The 16,619-nt window shown below is 45.5% G+C and overlaps 1 protein-coding gene across 3 annotated transcripts in view; it reads right to left on the reverse strand.

Moving 5' to 3' along the window:
* The window catches only part of CASKIN2 (CASK interacting protein 2), a 108,150-nt gene that overhangs the window by 33,633 nt on the left and 57,898 nt on the right, over positions 1 to 16,619 (reverse strand). For all 3 annotated transcript variants that reach the window (XM_044453950.1, XM_044453951.1, XM_044453949.1), the window contains one exon: positions 3,126 to 3,177. In XM_044453950.1, the coding sequence (XP_044309885.1) occupies positions 3,126 to 3,177 (52 nt within the window). The remainder of the gene's footprint in view (positions 1 to 3,125; positions 3,178 to 16,619) is intronic.

Here is a 16,619-nt window from a genome sequence, read left to right on the forward strand (position 1 = left end):
GGGACGAGGCAGGCGCAGAGCCGACGGGGACCAAACCTCCAAGGCAGTGGAGAACTGGGAGCCTTTATCCCCGATGAAGCTTGAAGAGGGTGAGGGACAACTTAAGTCGTCACCCAGCCCGATGGCTGGCTCTGGGGGAATGTCCACAGCAGAACGGGGGCAGGCGGTCCATCCACCTCACAGAGAAGCTTTTCTGAACGAGGGGTGGTTAGCAGCCATTTCAGGGTGAAATTCAAGGAGGGAAACCCCTCGCACATAAGGACAGTAGCCATGGGGAGGGCTTTCCCTTAGCCCCAGGCGGCCGGCTAGCAGTCAGCTCCTGCTGCGCCTCTCCTGCAAGCTCATGTCCCAATTATCCTCACAGCAACCTCTGCCACTAAAAAGGGACCTGGCAGGCAGGAGACTGGCCGGAGGCTCCAAAAGGGCAACGTGCCCACACAAGAGGCAGGCCCAGAGAGCTCTGGTGGACAGCGCTGGAAGGCAGCAGCACTGCCCTTGCCTAGCAGGGATAACAGACAACACGGGAGGGTCCTGAAGCACTTAGAGGCCTCGGTTTAATTCTCCATGCCATTAGAGCGAACAATACAGGGTGACTTGGGGCCAGTCTCTCACTCTCAGCCTCACCTACCTCACAGGGTTGTTGTACTACGGATAAAATGGAGCTATGTAATTTGCCATGGCTTCCTCACAAGAGGAAAAAGTTGCGATGCAAACATAATAGAATACTAGCAATAATAATACCCCATGGGGTACAACCAAAGCTTTGTTGGTTGCCTGGGTGCCCTCTTTTATAGCAGATAGTTCTCTCTTTGAAAGGCCACTGGGAGATCCTCCTCTGCTTGAAGGGCTGCCCAGTCTCATTCTGGTTCAGAGATTAAAAAAGGAACCAGGAGAACCAACACCTGCTCCCATTTAGCACCTGCACAACAGGCTAAGCAGGGAGGCACATGGGTCACCCAGTTACTGGCTCTGTGGCGATATCTGCTGTGCCTCTATTAAAATTATTACATTTTTTTCCCAAAACATGAACCTGCACATCTAAATCAGCACAGGGAGATGTTACGTAACCCTTTGCCCTCCTTTTTGGTGCTGCATTCCTTCTTTTCTGGCAATTCAGGCGGCCACCTGATCTCCATGGTCCAGCCTGCTACTGCGTTAGGGTCGCCCTCCTTTCTGGCAGGGCTCCCTTGTGTGTAATTGCTGCAAAGCAGAGAGAAGTGCAGCAGGAGCAGCTCTCCCGGACAGCGAGGGGGAAAGCCTCCCTCACTGTCCCGCAGGCCTTCTGGAGAGTGAAGCCCTGACCAAGAGTGAGGAAGCAAGACCAGCCTTCCCTAATCTGGAGCCTTCTGGATGGGTTGGAATACAGTTCCATTATCCCCAGCCAACACACCCATTGGCTGCAAGCTGGAATTCATAGGCAATGCCGCTCTTTTTGAAGAGGCAATCACAGCAAAAAGAGGGCATGCTGATTAGCGGTACGATGTTAACTTCGGAGATCGGGGTTTGACCGCTCCAGGACCCAATGGAGCCCTCTGGAGATGTTCCACTGCAGCTGCTAAGCCCTGCACGGATGTGTCTGAGCAACAGGACTGCACACCTGATGGAGCATTAACACTAAGGACAGGGCCAGTCCTACCATTAGGCAGAGTTAGCCATCTCCCTCAGGCTGCCGGGGAACTGCAGCCAGAGCCACATGGCTGCTCCTCTAGAGCTCCCTGATCACCCCCCCGCCCCCCCCCCCCGCACTGCTGGAGGAGGACCGATCAATGTGTGCCACGCATGGCCTGCCCTGTGCCCCTCTAAACTCACCTGCTGTCCTCGGGCATGGAAGAGGACCCTGTCCCATATGGCTGCCTCGAAGGAAGATTTGACCGTCAGGCCAGCTGACATCTGTTCTTGAGCACCATCTTGCTCTAGCATGTGTGTACGCCCACGTAACTAGTGTTGCAGCCCGAGGCCTGTCGCAGTCACCTTAACACCCACCCATGACAGGTCATCGTGGCTGCTTTTGGGCTGGCTCACCTTTTGCTCCCTCTGTCAACATTTGAGCCCTGAGTCTGGTAAACAAAGGAAGAGCTGCCCTGCATTGTCATTATCTCTGTATCTTTATTTCCTAATTCCAACCTGTTTGTTCTGCACTTGGCCTGTTCCAGCTCTCCATAGTTTAGTATGGATGGAAACTTTGGGAAATAAGAGCCAGTTAAACTCCTAGGCCATGTTTCTTGAAGAGTCTCTTTGTACAGATACTTATCTCATACAGCATCTTGGCTCAGAAGTTAGTGCATTCTTTGCCCTTCCAACTAGGATCCTGTCACAAGACTGAAGTCTGACAAAGCCACATTTACCTCAACATCCATCTGAAAACCTGTGGGTGTTGGTTGCAATTTCATTAGCCTGGGGAAGCAGATGAGTGTGGGAAAGTGACAACTGAGGAGCAAACATTTTGCGGTACACACATATAGGACAGGGGGAAGTAACATTGGTACTATAGGAAGAGAAATACAGGAACATGTTCCATTAGTTAAGCAGCATGAGCTAAATTGTAATGCATGCTACGACCTTAATCCACTGTGATTTGCTTGTCACTATTCCGGGAAACTATTGGTATTTTGTAGTATTTTTCTCAGTAGAGAATGAATTCTTGCCCTCCAAGTAGGTGCCTATTACTGTAGTCCTCAAATCACGCTGATGATGCAAACGCTATCCCAGCTTCCCCACATTGGTGCGTTTTAGATGTTTTATATTTCAACCCCGATCAGCCCCAGTCAGAATGGACAATGGTCAGCAGCGCTGGAGTTCTGGTTCAAAACATCTGGAGGCCACTAAATTGGGAAATACTGTTGTATCCGGTTATTTCAACAAGGCATCTCCCCTGCGGTTGTTTAAGAACTGGACTTCCTTCCCTATTCATGGCTTTTGGATTCTCAGTTGCAAGGGAAACGATACCCAAGGTTATACAAAAAGTCAATGGGACCGAAACCCCAGAGCGCTTCCTCTTATCCTTGAATCTGTAAGGGGGTGGGAGGATATGGAGGAACTATAAAACTGCTTATCCTTTGTTAAGCGAAATGTTCTCTTTCCAGCTCATCAACACTTTGGCTACTGTATAAACAGATGTTACCTACCCATCTCCATCCTGGTAGTTCACATTCAGCCGTTTAGTTGATCCCAAGAGTTCTGTAAGAAAATAATAAGCAAGAAGGGGGGAAATATGTCAGTTCAGGATACAGGTGAATAGCCAGATCAGTAAGGTTGAATATAGAACTCGCATTCACATTCTGCAGTATCTGCCACAGGAATTTGTTGTTCTCTTTTTTGGGGAGAAGCACTCTAGCTATAAATAATGGGTGATCAGTAAGTTATCTCAGTGCACCATGCGAATGCGACCAGACAAGCCACTCAGTGGACTCCTTGTTGCTCAGTATACTGTCTCCAGTGGCAATTTGGAATGGATATATTAAAAGATATTTCAAAGGACAGGGCTATTATATTATTTATATTATATTATTATCCCATCTTTTTTTTTCTTTTGCAAGGAACATGGGGGGGGGGGCTTACATGCTTCTCCACCAGTCCATTTTAATGCTGCAACAACAACCCTGCTGGGCTGACAGTGAGTGACTCACCCAAAGTTAACCCGTGAGCTTCGTGGCCAAGACCTCCCGAGGCTCAGTCCAGAACCCTAACCGGCACACCCCACCGACTCTCTATGGCTGACTTCCATCATGCTGACAGGATCGGCCTTAAGGGGACCCCCTCAGCGCAAATGCTCCTTTTGCCTCTCTGCTTGCCAACATCCCTGAAGGACATTCGAAAAGAAACCGGGCAGCCATCTGCGTGGGATGGTGTGACTTGGTGTCCTCAACAGCAAGGTTTGGACCCGATGGCCTTCCTGGCCCTTCCAACTCTATTGTTCTATGATTCTATGATGCCTGAGCTTTCTTGCTTTCTCGGGTGGTGACAGGAACAGATCATCCTACACACTGGGTTCATTCTCCCAAGAAAGGCATTCTGGCAGCTCTGGGATCTCATGCAGGGATCACAAGGTGCCCTCCTTCACCCCCACCTGCTGCCCCATCTACCAAGACCTCGGGGCTAACCTTGCAGGGCACAGGACAGTGCCTGACCCATCCCTTCAGTTTCTCCTCCTCTCGAATTCCTTCAGCGTTGCCTGCTCTGCACCGTTCTCCGACACCAGCCTGGTACCAGCCTCATTCTTTGACTCCTCTGCCCCCAACACAGCTGCTGCCAAAACATGCCTATTGCCAGGGTCACTTATCATGTCCACAGAAGAGGATGGGGAAAGTCTCAGTCGTCATTCCTGGGCTAATACCTTCATTCTGCTCCTGTCTGGATGGCCTTTTATAGAGCTGGTGCCTAGAAAAATGCAGTGCTGGGCATTTTGCTTCCCCCTCTCTGTCACTTACCCGCTGCCCACAGATGAGATGGCTGGCATTTTTGTCCCACAGATAGGGGACAGAGGGTCCAGAGGCTGTGAATGCAGCAATTATTTATGTCTGGCGTTCCCTTCCTCCTGTCCAACCTCCAATTTCTCCATTTTCCAGATACTGTGGGGTCTGGGGAAGTCTTTTTCATCTACATGGAGGACCCATCTACATTTCCAAACCAAGTATGCAAACTTGACCAGTTTAGATTTTCTCTTCCTTACCCAGAAGCCAATTTAATTATTTTCTTCTACAGAACAATGGGGACTTTTATTCTGTTGCAAAACAGAACAGAAAGAATGTACATGCAGGAGAGGGAAACACATTACCACTATTTTTAACCACATATTTGTATGTATTTACATAAAAGGCGATGGTAAGGTATCACTTTTTTCCTTTTTTGCTGAATACTGGCCTTCTGTTTTCATGATGTGCATATAGACAGACAGATAAATACAATATCGGTCTATCTTTTAGCATCTGTAAAGGTCCTGGGCAAGGTGTCATCACTGCAACTGTTTGTGTTGCTCCAGAAGCCACTAAATTGACATTGGCTAGCCATTATTGCCATAATACATACTGTATGATACTGTGTAGTCTATAATAAGCTAGTATGTTAGCAATGGAAACCATCTGATGTTAGACAGGTGGGGTAAAGTGTCCCTGTACAGGCTGGGGCTGTAACTGTATCATGCAGGTGTCAAATAGCTTATTGAATTATCAAGCAAGTTGAGTTCAGTCTCAGTTCGATTTTAGTTGAAAAGTGTACAAATGTCCATTGAGAATGACAATCCATTCAGTTTTGTACCATGGAGACGCAATAACAAACACTCCCAGATCCACAGCACCTGCATTTCAGACCGCAGGCAAAAGATGGATTGCAAATAACATATTCATTAGTCAATTCTGGCCACACATTTAGATTTCCACTCCAACTGTGAATGTAGCCTTCGGTTTGTATTCCTTTCCCCACTTTCCCAAATAAGCAGATATCTATTAATGATGCACGATCTAGTCAATCCTAATTACAGAAAGTAGAAGTTCTTACATGTTGTTAAGGCTGCAATCCTTAACACAATAATTAGGAAATAAATTCAGTGGGGGAGATGTTGAGTAGCACTTGCAATTATGCAACACTTCTATGGTATTAAAGGCCATGAAATGTCCTCAGAACTGAACACGCAAATGTCCCAAACAGTTTCTATGGCAATTACATCCTGCACTTCTTGAATAGCCAAACTGACTGGGAAACTGTAAAAGCAATAGAATTACTCACAATCCCTGTAAGGTCGACTGAGTTAAACGGGGAGATCTAGACAAATGTGTTCAGGAGAGCAGACTGAGATGATTTTTTAAAAAAACTCTAATGTTCCTAATTCCCACAAATCTGTTGTAATTATGGGAATTAAAACAATGGTGTCCATTAATCTGAATAAAAGCAGATTGGCTAAACTGAGATGTTTAGGCTCTTCCTTACAGGCTCCTCTTGAATATCCCTCCAGAGGGAGGGAGGGATCGCAGGACTAGCCCCTTTTGGTTCACAGGACACTATTCCTGCCCAGACTTTCCTGTTCCCTCTGAGCTTACCTACAATTCCCACAGTAGCAGAGGGAAAGAATTTCCCCCAACAGCCACATATTGTTCCTCACTGTGATTCTGAGTATGTTCAGGTGTTTTGATAGAGCTGAATGGATAAGTAAGGCAAGAGACCTACTTTTGGGGGCGATCGATGCTCCTAGAGCTGGTTTGTTCATATGGACCCACTCGGCTGCCCATGGTTTTTGGATTTTCCTTGGAAGCGTGGCTATGGGATTTGTCATAGGAGTGCCTGAACTTCGAAAATGAGCACTACAACACTGGGGGTAATAGGTGGGCAGGCGAAGAAGACCAAAGCTCTGCTCCAGGGATATAAACAAACTACGCTGCTGCATCTACACGTCAGTAAAGGATGACTAAGTCAAGTTTTGAGACTAAGTATGTTTTGAGGAGGGATTCAGAGAGGCCTTGTGGTTTAGATGTCCTGGGTGAACATAAGAACAGCCTTGCTGCATCAGGTCTGTGTGTTCCTTCAGCCTGTGCTAGCTGCATTTCTGGCAATTCTGATAGTCCTCCAGAAGACCCATTTATCCCCTATGAGTTACCCAGTCTCTTAAAAAAAAAGATTGTGAATGACCTTTGCAACATCTTTTGAATGCTTCCTTTTGCCTTTGTCTTCAAAAGAGGATGAAGTTCTAGAGCCGGAGGGTCAGTAATAGTGAGAAGACACAAATGGACTCAATGAAAGTGACAATGCTGAAAGGATAAAGTCTCAGAGATGGGAGGGTGAGGCAATGGAGAGAAAAAGATAGGGAACGGAGAAAAAGGCAGCACGTTTTGGACCACTAGATGTGGGCCATCAACACTGTACCCTGCTTTGTGAGGTTCCCAAGAAGATCTGGCTGGCTCCTTTCTGGTCTTTGGTCTGATTTAACCAACAAGGCAATATGTATATTTGCAGTGCCCAGAACGAGCAAGATAGACAAGAGCACATCTGCACAAGTGTTCATTTAGGAGACTGGATACACGCACTCGAACCATGCAATGTCCTGAAGGCCATTTGTGTAGCGGGTTTCAGCTGATGCTGTTCTGCTGTTAATCCAATATGAGGGATGAGGTTGACTATGGGACAAATGTAGGCTGGTCTGGGCACTTCTGGCTTCACAAATGCAGGGACAGGCAATGCCAGGAGAAAAGGATGGGTGAACATTGCGTTCCAGGTAGGATAAGTATCTACAATTTGAAAAGGTTTTCATATTCAAGGTAAAAAATTATTTTTAAGAAACTTAATGTAGGGAAAAAAGAAAACTGAAAGATTCACCCCTCCAAATTAAGGGCTTTCCATGTTTCTCCTGAAAGAATGGTTTGACTCTTCACCTGTCCAACTACTTGAGTGGTGAATTAAGGTTGCTGCTTCTTTTCTGACAGATTCACCAACTTTAATAGATACGTGCAGGCAGATATAATATGATCTTTTCTGTGTTTGGGAAAAGCTGTGCCTATCGTATTTGGCTGGTACAGATGGGTGAGAATGTTGTTTCCATCTGTTTTGAATAAGAATCTATTTGGCTGGTACAGATGTATAATTTTTCATATTTGGGAGAGAGAGACCTCAAGATTTTTAAAAATCTGAACACAGGAGGAAGAGACAGATTCACCAATCCCTTGTTAGCACTGCACTAAAACGCTAAACTGAAAGCAGCAGTTTGCTAAGCCTCACAAATGAATGTTTTGCACAGAGGGGTGTGTGTGTGATAGAAAGTCCGCAGTTTGTACCATCCTCAGCAAATGCCTTGCATCCCTCCTCCTCCTCCCTCAGCACTGATAAAGGTTGCTGGCTTGATTTTCCCAGGCTCGCTCTTCTGAACATGGTGTGACCTGAATTCAGATGTTTTCCAGTTCTTTGGAGCACAGCTTCTGTCTTGCTCTGCTCTAGTTGCTTGGAAGATGCTGGCTGGGATAAAAGATTATATTGCAAGAGTGGGAAAAGCTTCACCACTGCCACTGGCAAGGCATGGGAGGCTGAGGGAGAGGTGGGCTCACTGACATATGTAAATGTGAACTGAAAAGAAATTGTGTTTTTCCTTGGGCGAATCACCATGTTTTGTAAATAGATATATTAATGCAAGCCCATTTTCAAGGCAGTGATTGCACAGGGGTGCATGACAAACTCAACTGACATTGTCAGCCTGCTGGAGAAGAAACCCGGGAGGTCTAAATGGAATCAGAATAATTAAGCGTTTTAATGGACCTTTTTGTCTTTGAAAGTACTTTGCAGCCACTCATGTGCCAGAGATGTGACTGAATAAAACCAGCCTGTCATTCCTTGGTGGATCTGCTCCCAGGGGTTCCTTTCAAGCGAGACAGACATTTTTACTTTCATTTTGCTAGGAGCAATGGAACCCAGGTGCTGAAAACTATGGAGGATTTAGTTGAAGAAGTTGCATTTTCACATCAGCTGCCTGGATCCTAAGAACTCAGTGTGGATGTCATTAAAAAAGCCTGCAGGACTGGCCATAATACTTATCTGAATCCAGGGCCAAAGCTTTCACCCACTGTTTTCCTGCTTATCACCCCAGCTGACCCGGGGAGGTTTCCAGAAAAATGACTGAAGGTGGTTGAAACTTATGTCTTGTGTACTTTTCCAGGGTAGAGGCAGTGGAGCAAAATTTTGCAGCCTAGTGATATGGACAGGGTGCTTGGTGCTGTCCATCCTACTACTTGTCCATTTGAACCTTGCCCTTCATGGTTAATTGGAGAAGCTAAAGAGGGGGTTTGCACCTAGATCCAGGAGGCTGTTAACACCTCGCTAAGAGAGGGAGTGGTCCCAGCTTCCTTAAAGGAGGCTGTGATAAGACCACTCCTTAAAAAGCCAAACCTGGACTCTGGCCTTATTACCAGCTATAAACCAATAAGTCAACTTCCCCTTCTTGGGCAAGCTGTTACAGTGGGTTCACAGGGGGGGCAGGGTTCATAGCTAGAGGGTGCTCCTGGATCCAAAAGCTTCACTTGAGTCCCAAGTAGACCTGGTGGCCAGCAGCACCTTCCTTCAGTTGCAGCTGATCTATCAACTGCAGCCATTTTTATTTATCTCTCTCTCTCTCTCTCTCTCTGTCTCTCTCTCTCTGTCTCTCTGTCTCTCTCTCTCTCTCTCTCTCTCTCTCTCTCACACACACACACACACACACACACACAGACATGAAAACTGCTTTGCCACAGTTGCACATGCCCTGGTAACAACCCAGTTGGACCATTGTAATGTGCTCTACATGGGGCTGCCTTTAAAGATGCTCTGGACATTCCAGCTGGTTCAGAAAAGGGCTGCATGATTGCTAACAAGAACAAGTGCATGGGCCTGTATCAAACCAATTCTACACCCTCTACACTGGCTACTAGTGGAAGTCTGGGCCTAATTTAAAGTGCTTGTACTATATAAAGCTTGGGTCCTGTGTACCTGAACGATAGCCTTCTCCTGTATGTTCCTTGAGAAGAGGAGGTCCTTCTCAAGGAGACATCCCCTAGAGAGGTACGGAGGATGTTGGCCTTCTCGGTGGTCACACCCCATCTTTGGATAGGCTCCCCAGAGAGGTGTGCCTGGTGCCACTGCTGCTACCATTTCAGCACCAGGCAAAGACGTTTCCCTTTCCAGCTATTTTACTACTTGACTTTAGTGGTCTGATTTTTACTGGCCCTATAATTATAATAGTTAATGATTTTAAATTCAAATTTATTTTAATGCATTTATGTAATATTTTAATATTATATATTCTGCTTTATATTTTGACTATGCACTAATATGTTTAAATGTATTGATTTTATGTTTTATTTGAGAATGTTTTGTGGTTTTAATTGTTGTGAGCCACACAGAGCCCAGATATCGGCTACTGTAGTGGCATACAAATTGAAATAATAAAATAAATAAGAGGAGAGAGTCAGGGCTACCCCAGACAGACCTCACACTTCTGCTCTCTTGTCTGGGTGAGCTGGGAATAAAGGAGTTGCACAGGCCAAAGCTGCAAGGCCACTGTACCCACAGCGTACCAGAGGTGTAACCAGTAAGTCCCTCCTGATCACTTTATTAGTTGCACTACTCCAAGTACAGCGAGCTACGAGTTGACCACTTTCTGCCTGACTCCCCTGCATTAGATGCCATAACGGAGCAGGTGCAGTTTTCACAAGCACAGTGAAGCAAGGATAGGAAATGGTGCTGAATTTCTGTGAGTCGTTTACATGTCGAGCTACAGAGCCTTTGCAGGGAGCAGTAACTCACACTCCTGTGAGTTGCCTGCAGCATTGCTGTAAAGAGAGATTCCCTATTGATCTTGAGCCATTCACTGTGGAACTAGAGATCAGATAGGCAAAAGCTGCAGGGAAGCCTAGGGGGAAAATCCACTACACCTTTCCCTTCAAAAGCCACTGAACAACAGGTCTTGGTGGCTGAAAAGGGCTCTGCTGCTTGGCCATTAAAATGCTCCTTACAGGAGTTAACAATAGCGGTATAACTTCTGTGAGAACAGCACTGCTGTTATGTGGGCCTGAAGGTTTTCCTGGGACCCTCCATCAAGGCTTTTGAAAATCCTTGACAGAACATGAATTAATGAGTAAAAATTTAAATCCCTCTTGGGAAAGAAAGACATAGAGAAGACTCTGCCCTCATTTTACTGGTGAGTAATTTGGGACGGGGTGGGGAGGGAATGAAGATGAAAAGGTTTCCTTCAAATCACAGGAAAAATTCTAATGGAGGATCTTTTCCAGAGATCAACATTGGTGTCAGGCAAAAACATTTCTAACATTTCTAAGTATTAAAATACCTGGCAATGTATTTCTAATACATCGCCAGGTATTTTAATACTTGCTTTTAATATGTTGTTGTATATGGTTGTCCCCTTACTTGATAAAGTTTTAAATGGCCATTGTTAAACTGTTCTTTTATATATCATTGGTTTTATTGTTTTGATGTTTGTAATTCTGATTGCCTGTTATAAGCCACTTAGGGATTCCTGTGGGAATAATTTGCAGGATACAAATGCAGAAATAAATAAGGACGTGGCTGCTGTTACACATCACCTGATAACCTGCAAAATGCACTCCATATGGGGCTGAATGGAGGCTGTTTGGAAATATCAACTGGCTAAAAATACAGTTAATTTTGGGAGTGACTTACTCCTCTGCTAAAGCAAGTGCATAAGCACAATTCACAGTGCGACCTCTGACATTTAAAGCCCGAAGCAGCCTGAGTCCAAGTCACTTAGAGCAGAGGCGAGCAATTTGTGACTCTCCAGCTGTTTTTGCCTATGACTCCATCATTTCTCACTGGCTCTACTGGTTAGGGCTGATGGGAGCTTCAGTTCACAACCTATGTTTAGGAAGGCTGCAAACTTGGATTTTTAGCAGAGATCTTGCCCTGTGTACTTCTTTTGCCTGAGATCAGACTGGTAGAGATACAGAATGGGCCCATTTTAGTGTTGGTTTCCTCAGCCAGGGCTAATTCCATAGAGAATTCCAGATGTTTGTATTCCTGGAGACTTTGGAGTATAAAGTAGATTACTATTTTAAATAATCTGTATGTTTATTTGATTGCTTATGTCTTTTTTGAAGCTTTAAGTAGATCCTAAGTGGTATTTAGTCTTCATAAAATATAACCAAAGAGTACAGTGAGTCATTATTTTCAGTATTAAGAACACTGGTAAAGAAACAACTATGATCATATATATTATATGAGCAATCCTTTTTCTTTTCCAATGTAATACATCTCTCCAGGAGGAGTTCTGAGATATTGGCAGTCTTTAGCTTCTACTTCCCTTTTTTCCACAAAAGACAGAAATGGAAACCATGTTTATGTTATATGCATATTTTATAATTATATTTTGAAAGCTGTTGCAAAACCCCCTTGGGGTTATATGGTGGTACATACACTGAAGTAAAAAAAAAATTATTGGATTTATAGGAATTAGGAGCTCAACCCTACAAATCATAGCTTGTTATCTTAAATGCCAGTGCTTCAAAATACTAGGTAAAATACCAACATCTTTGTTTACTTTGGCAATTGGCATTGGCTATGTCAAATTGCTGCATAGTTTTGTTCTAGTTATTTTCATCCAGGGCAGCAGATAAAATGAAAAGTTCCTTAGCTACCACAAATGTTTGTAACTGTTGCACACATAAAAACTGGTAGTGTCAGGAACTGGTTGTGTGTATGTCAATCATGTATGCAAATATTGCATGGATTAGCTCTCCATATGCTCTGCAAGAGTTTTGTACCTTTTTTCCACCCTGCCTGCCTAGAAATGCACCTTAGTTAATCAGTTTTCCAAGCTTACCTACATTTCATCTCATTTTCACATTTAGAATTTGTTCTTAAGTCCTAGAAATTCAAATATTTCTCCCCATATGGGATGCATATATGCATATAAATGCATATACAGAGTCCGCCAAAAAATCTATACACATTTCAGGAAAAGAAAAACTTGCATACATATTTTTATACTAAATTTATTGAGACATCATGAGATTAATACAAGTTCCCTTTGGTCTCCACAATTACAAGAGGTGCTCAAAGTGGTGGCCATTATGTACTCAAAGTGTCCACTGAAATTGGTGCACATGTATACATCTTTTTGGCGGACTCTGTATTTCTCCTACCATAAAATACATTTGAACACATGCTTTATCAGTGAGAACTGCACTGCAAAATTTGGAAAGGTGCAGCCATTAAAGGACAGCTGCATTCAGCTCACAATTGCTCGGGAAGGGCAAATCGGGTAACTCAGCACTGAGATACGAACCAAACAAACTTCCCCCCAGTCGCTATGCAGCCCACACTATTGGTGACCCCTTCCAGTTACTACACCCACATTTATCCTTGGTCAGGGAGCATATAAAATACTGAGATCATGTGCTAGACAGAGTTATCCTCCTTGTTCCGCCTTGCCAATACTTCAGCCAAGTCACTGTTGATCTTTCATCCATTTCCATTAGATGAGAAGGCATTAGGAGGATCTCGTGAAACAAGCATGAGGAAGTGCGGAGCCGAAAGCCCTGGAAGTGAAGGTGGAGAAGATGTCACGGTCTCAACCCCAAGAGTGAAGCTTTGGAGACTAAACAAACAAGCCCAGCACCACACAATAGATGCAGGGGAGACGGACAACTACAGCTGTGCTTTAAAAATATCCCCGCCTGCTGCTACCGCACCCCCCTCCCCAGAAAAAACTTAGTCTAGCCTAGCTCAGAAGGAAACAGGAGGCAGCAGCCCTATAAATGCTTGCGTGGGGATACATCTGATTGAATTTGGTGTTTGCTTCTAAGCAGGCAGGTGCAGGATTGCACTGCAAAAGGGCTTGCCTGCCACCAGCATGCTCCAACTGAACTGGTTCAGGATTGGTTTCTGCTCCCTAGTTCTGAAAGACAACCTGTTTTAGGGGCGATCCATCCAAATTCAAGGAAACAGTCTTCTGATCTGGCATTGTTCTCTCAATACATTGCAGGACCTCCCTCTAGTGGCAGCAATGGTCATAACCGGGATCATTTTATTTATTTTACCCTTTCACGTTTGGCTGCGATTTCAGAACACATCAAATTCCAGCCTCGAGGCGCTTGACACAGTCAGTGGGGAGAAGTCAAAATAGTGCACCATGTGTCCTCTTGCACACATGGCTGTGTACTAAAAGCCCAGGGATGCAGCAGTGCAGTGAACGATTGTGAGGCCTGTAGTGAGGAATGTCAGATTCTCAGACAGACCAAGCAGGCATTCAATCGCCGCATGGAAGGAAAACATTTGGCAGGCTTTACTTCTCTGTGCATGAGCGGGGCGAAGCGGAGTCTGTGAATATTCCTCCTTTCTGAAAAACTGTTGGAGGCACTGCTGCCTTGCTTCCTCCAGAGGAAAGCTGGTAACACTCGAAGGCTCATACTCGAAAATGCGATGGCACATGCATGCCATTTAGCAGCAAAACCGGCAAGTGGGGGAGATTTCAGCCTAATTTCATACCCCTTTCATAGAATCATAGAATAGCAGAACTGGAAGGGGTCATGAAAGCCATCGGGGCCAACCCCCTGCTGGTGCAGGACACCAATTTGCACCATCCCACTCAGAGGGCTGTCCAGTTTCTTTTTTAAGGTCTACTGTGGGAGAGCCCATGACCTCTCTAGGCAGCTGGCTCCACTGCTGTATTGCTCTGACCATGAGGGAACTTTTGAGCTGATTATTCTGTGTCAAGAAGAGATTTTGCCCTTTTTCTTTGTGACAGCCTTTCAGGTACTTTTAAAGTGATATCATGTCCCCGCTCAGTTTTCTCAAGGCTGAACATACCCAGTTCCAGGATATATTATCTGATTTCATAGAATCAGAATGATAGTAGAGTTGGAAGGTCCCAAGAAGGCCACCGGGTCCAACCTCCTGCTGGTGCAGGACACCAATTTACACCATTCCACGCAGATGACTGTCAGTTTCACCTTGAATGTCTCTGGTGTGGGAGAGCCCACCATCTCTCTGGGCAACTAGTTCCACTGCCAGATTGCTCTGACAGTGAGGAAACTTTTCTTGATATCTCGCCTGACTCTGATAACAAAGGCCAAACCTGGACAATCGGTTTCTAATATTGGAAAGCCCCCAAGGAACAGGCCAAAGCCGGGAATCCCTTCAAGGATGGTGCAGTGTGGGCTATGTGTTGTGGTCAGGTTCATTCCCACTGGGTCTGGCTTTGCTTTCATCACCCCCAACCCCCACCATGGTCGGACCTTTGGAAATGTGCACGAGATGCTTCGCTTTTGCAAAGGAATCTGTTAATCATCCTTCCTGTGTCTTCTGAGCGCCAGCCTGAGAGTGCAACTTATCGGGCCGCGAAAGCCTGAGTAAAATGCTCCAGCACAAAATGTTGGGGCCTATGGGCAAAGTGGAAGCATTCTGGCCTTAGCCTCACACAGCACGCTTCGTAAACCTCTGCAGCAACTGTAGCTGGTGTAACTAGTCTAGAACATGCAGCAGAGGCTAGTTGATGATCTTGGACACGGTGCATAAGATGTGCTGCAGTGGGGTCCACGGGACAAGCCCAAGATCTGCCTCATAGTCCAAACTTCCTTTTCGAACCACAGCCAGAGCGATGCCTTAGGAAGCACGCAAGCAAGAAAGACAGTCCAGCAAGACGGCCCTGCAGGCTGTTCTGTTTCTGCTGCGCTATAATGCTTCTGCACTTGGAGGTTTCATTTAGCTATTACAGTGAGAAGTCCATCCTCCGGCACTCTGCCACTGAGAACACAGACTGCAAAGGCAGATCGCTTCCCAAGACTCGATCCTTTCCCAGAAAGAAGGCCCAGACTCACAAAGCCTGAAAGCATCTTTGAGTCTCTAAGCTTCCACCTCTTCTGGCTCTGCCCCTTGCACTCACACCCATCTGGCCTTTATGGTTTCCCAACAAAGAAACTAGAAACTCTGCGGATGGTGATGTCATGGAGAGCAACAATAGCATGGCCATGGAGTGTCCGGCTCCCACTTGTCTTCCTTCTCGCCCATTCATATTGCATAGGCGTGAGGAGGGGGAAAGGCAAGCGGGGGGACACATGGCTTCTTCTTTTCAAAACTCCGAGGCAAGGAGGTTTTGTTCTTGCATTCCTCCGGCCAAAGGATTTAACTGGAGCTGGCAAGAGAACAAGACAAAGTGTTTCCAGCCTTCAGAACTTTACAATTCATGCTCAGCAGAGGGTTATTTGCCTACTTGGGGAATTCAAAAGGAAAAGAGTGTTGAGCTTGCTTTTGGAAATCCGGAATCCACCCCGCAATCAGTTCTGAACTAACCAGGCCAGTCTGCATCGTCACTGCAGCTCACTGAGATTTACTGAGCCACTGTGGGTTATAGCGTGTGCCTAGGGCCTTTTTGAGTAGTTGGCCCATATAAGGGGGTTATAAAGGTTTGCCGGGTAACTTCTTTGGCCATTAAAAAGCCCTGCAGCAGACCATAGGTTATTTGAGGGCTGTTCAACCTTTAAACAACTCCTGCTGCCTAGGTTTGGATGACAGAATAAACCTTGACAAGCTCCTCACTGGGGGCTGAATATTCAAAATGGCTGCTAGCCGTTTCCCTGACATCCCTGCTTAGCTGTTCTAAATTCAGGTCTGTGGCTTCCTTTAAGAAGTCAATCCATCTCTTATCTGATCTTCCTTTTCTTTCTGCCTTTGACTTTCCCTACCATGGTTGCCTTCTCCAGTGATTCTTGCCTTCTCATGGTGTGTCCATGACAGCCTCAGTTTTGTCATTTTTGCTTTCAGGGAAAGTTCCAGCTTGTTTTGACCTAGGACCCACTTGTTCATCTTTCTGCCAGGCCAGGAGATTTGCAAAGCTCTCTTCCAGCACCATGTTTTGTGTGCATTAATTTCCTTTCTGTCTGCTTCCTTCACTGCCCAGTTTTTAGTCTACCATGATTTAAATAAGGCATGCTGGGTAGTCTCCCCATCTCTATTGTCCAGTCTGTAATAATGGAAATTTCACAGTGCAGTAGGGACTAAATGATGGTGAACAAGGATGTAAAACACAGGGGTATATTGAAGGCTGCTCTGTGAAAGACTGATAATAAAGTGGAACCACAAGTTCACTCTCCCCTTCTCTCTCTCTCTCTCTCTCTCTCTCTCTCTCTCTCTCTCTCTCT

Source organism: Varanus komodoensis, unplaced genomic scaffold (assembly GCF_004798865.1).
Source record: "Varanus komodoensis strain SLA01 unplaced genomic scaffold, ASM479886v1 scaffold7_1, whole genome shotgun sequence".
Classification (NCBI taxonomy): Eukaryota; Metazoa; Chordata; class Lepidosauria; order Squamata; family Varanidae; genus Varanus; species Varanus komodoensis.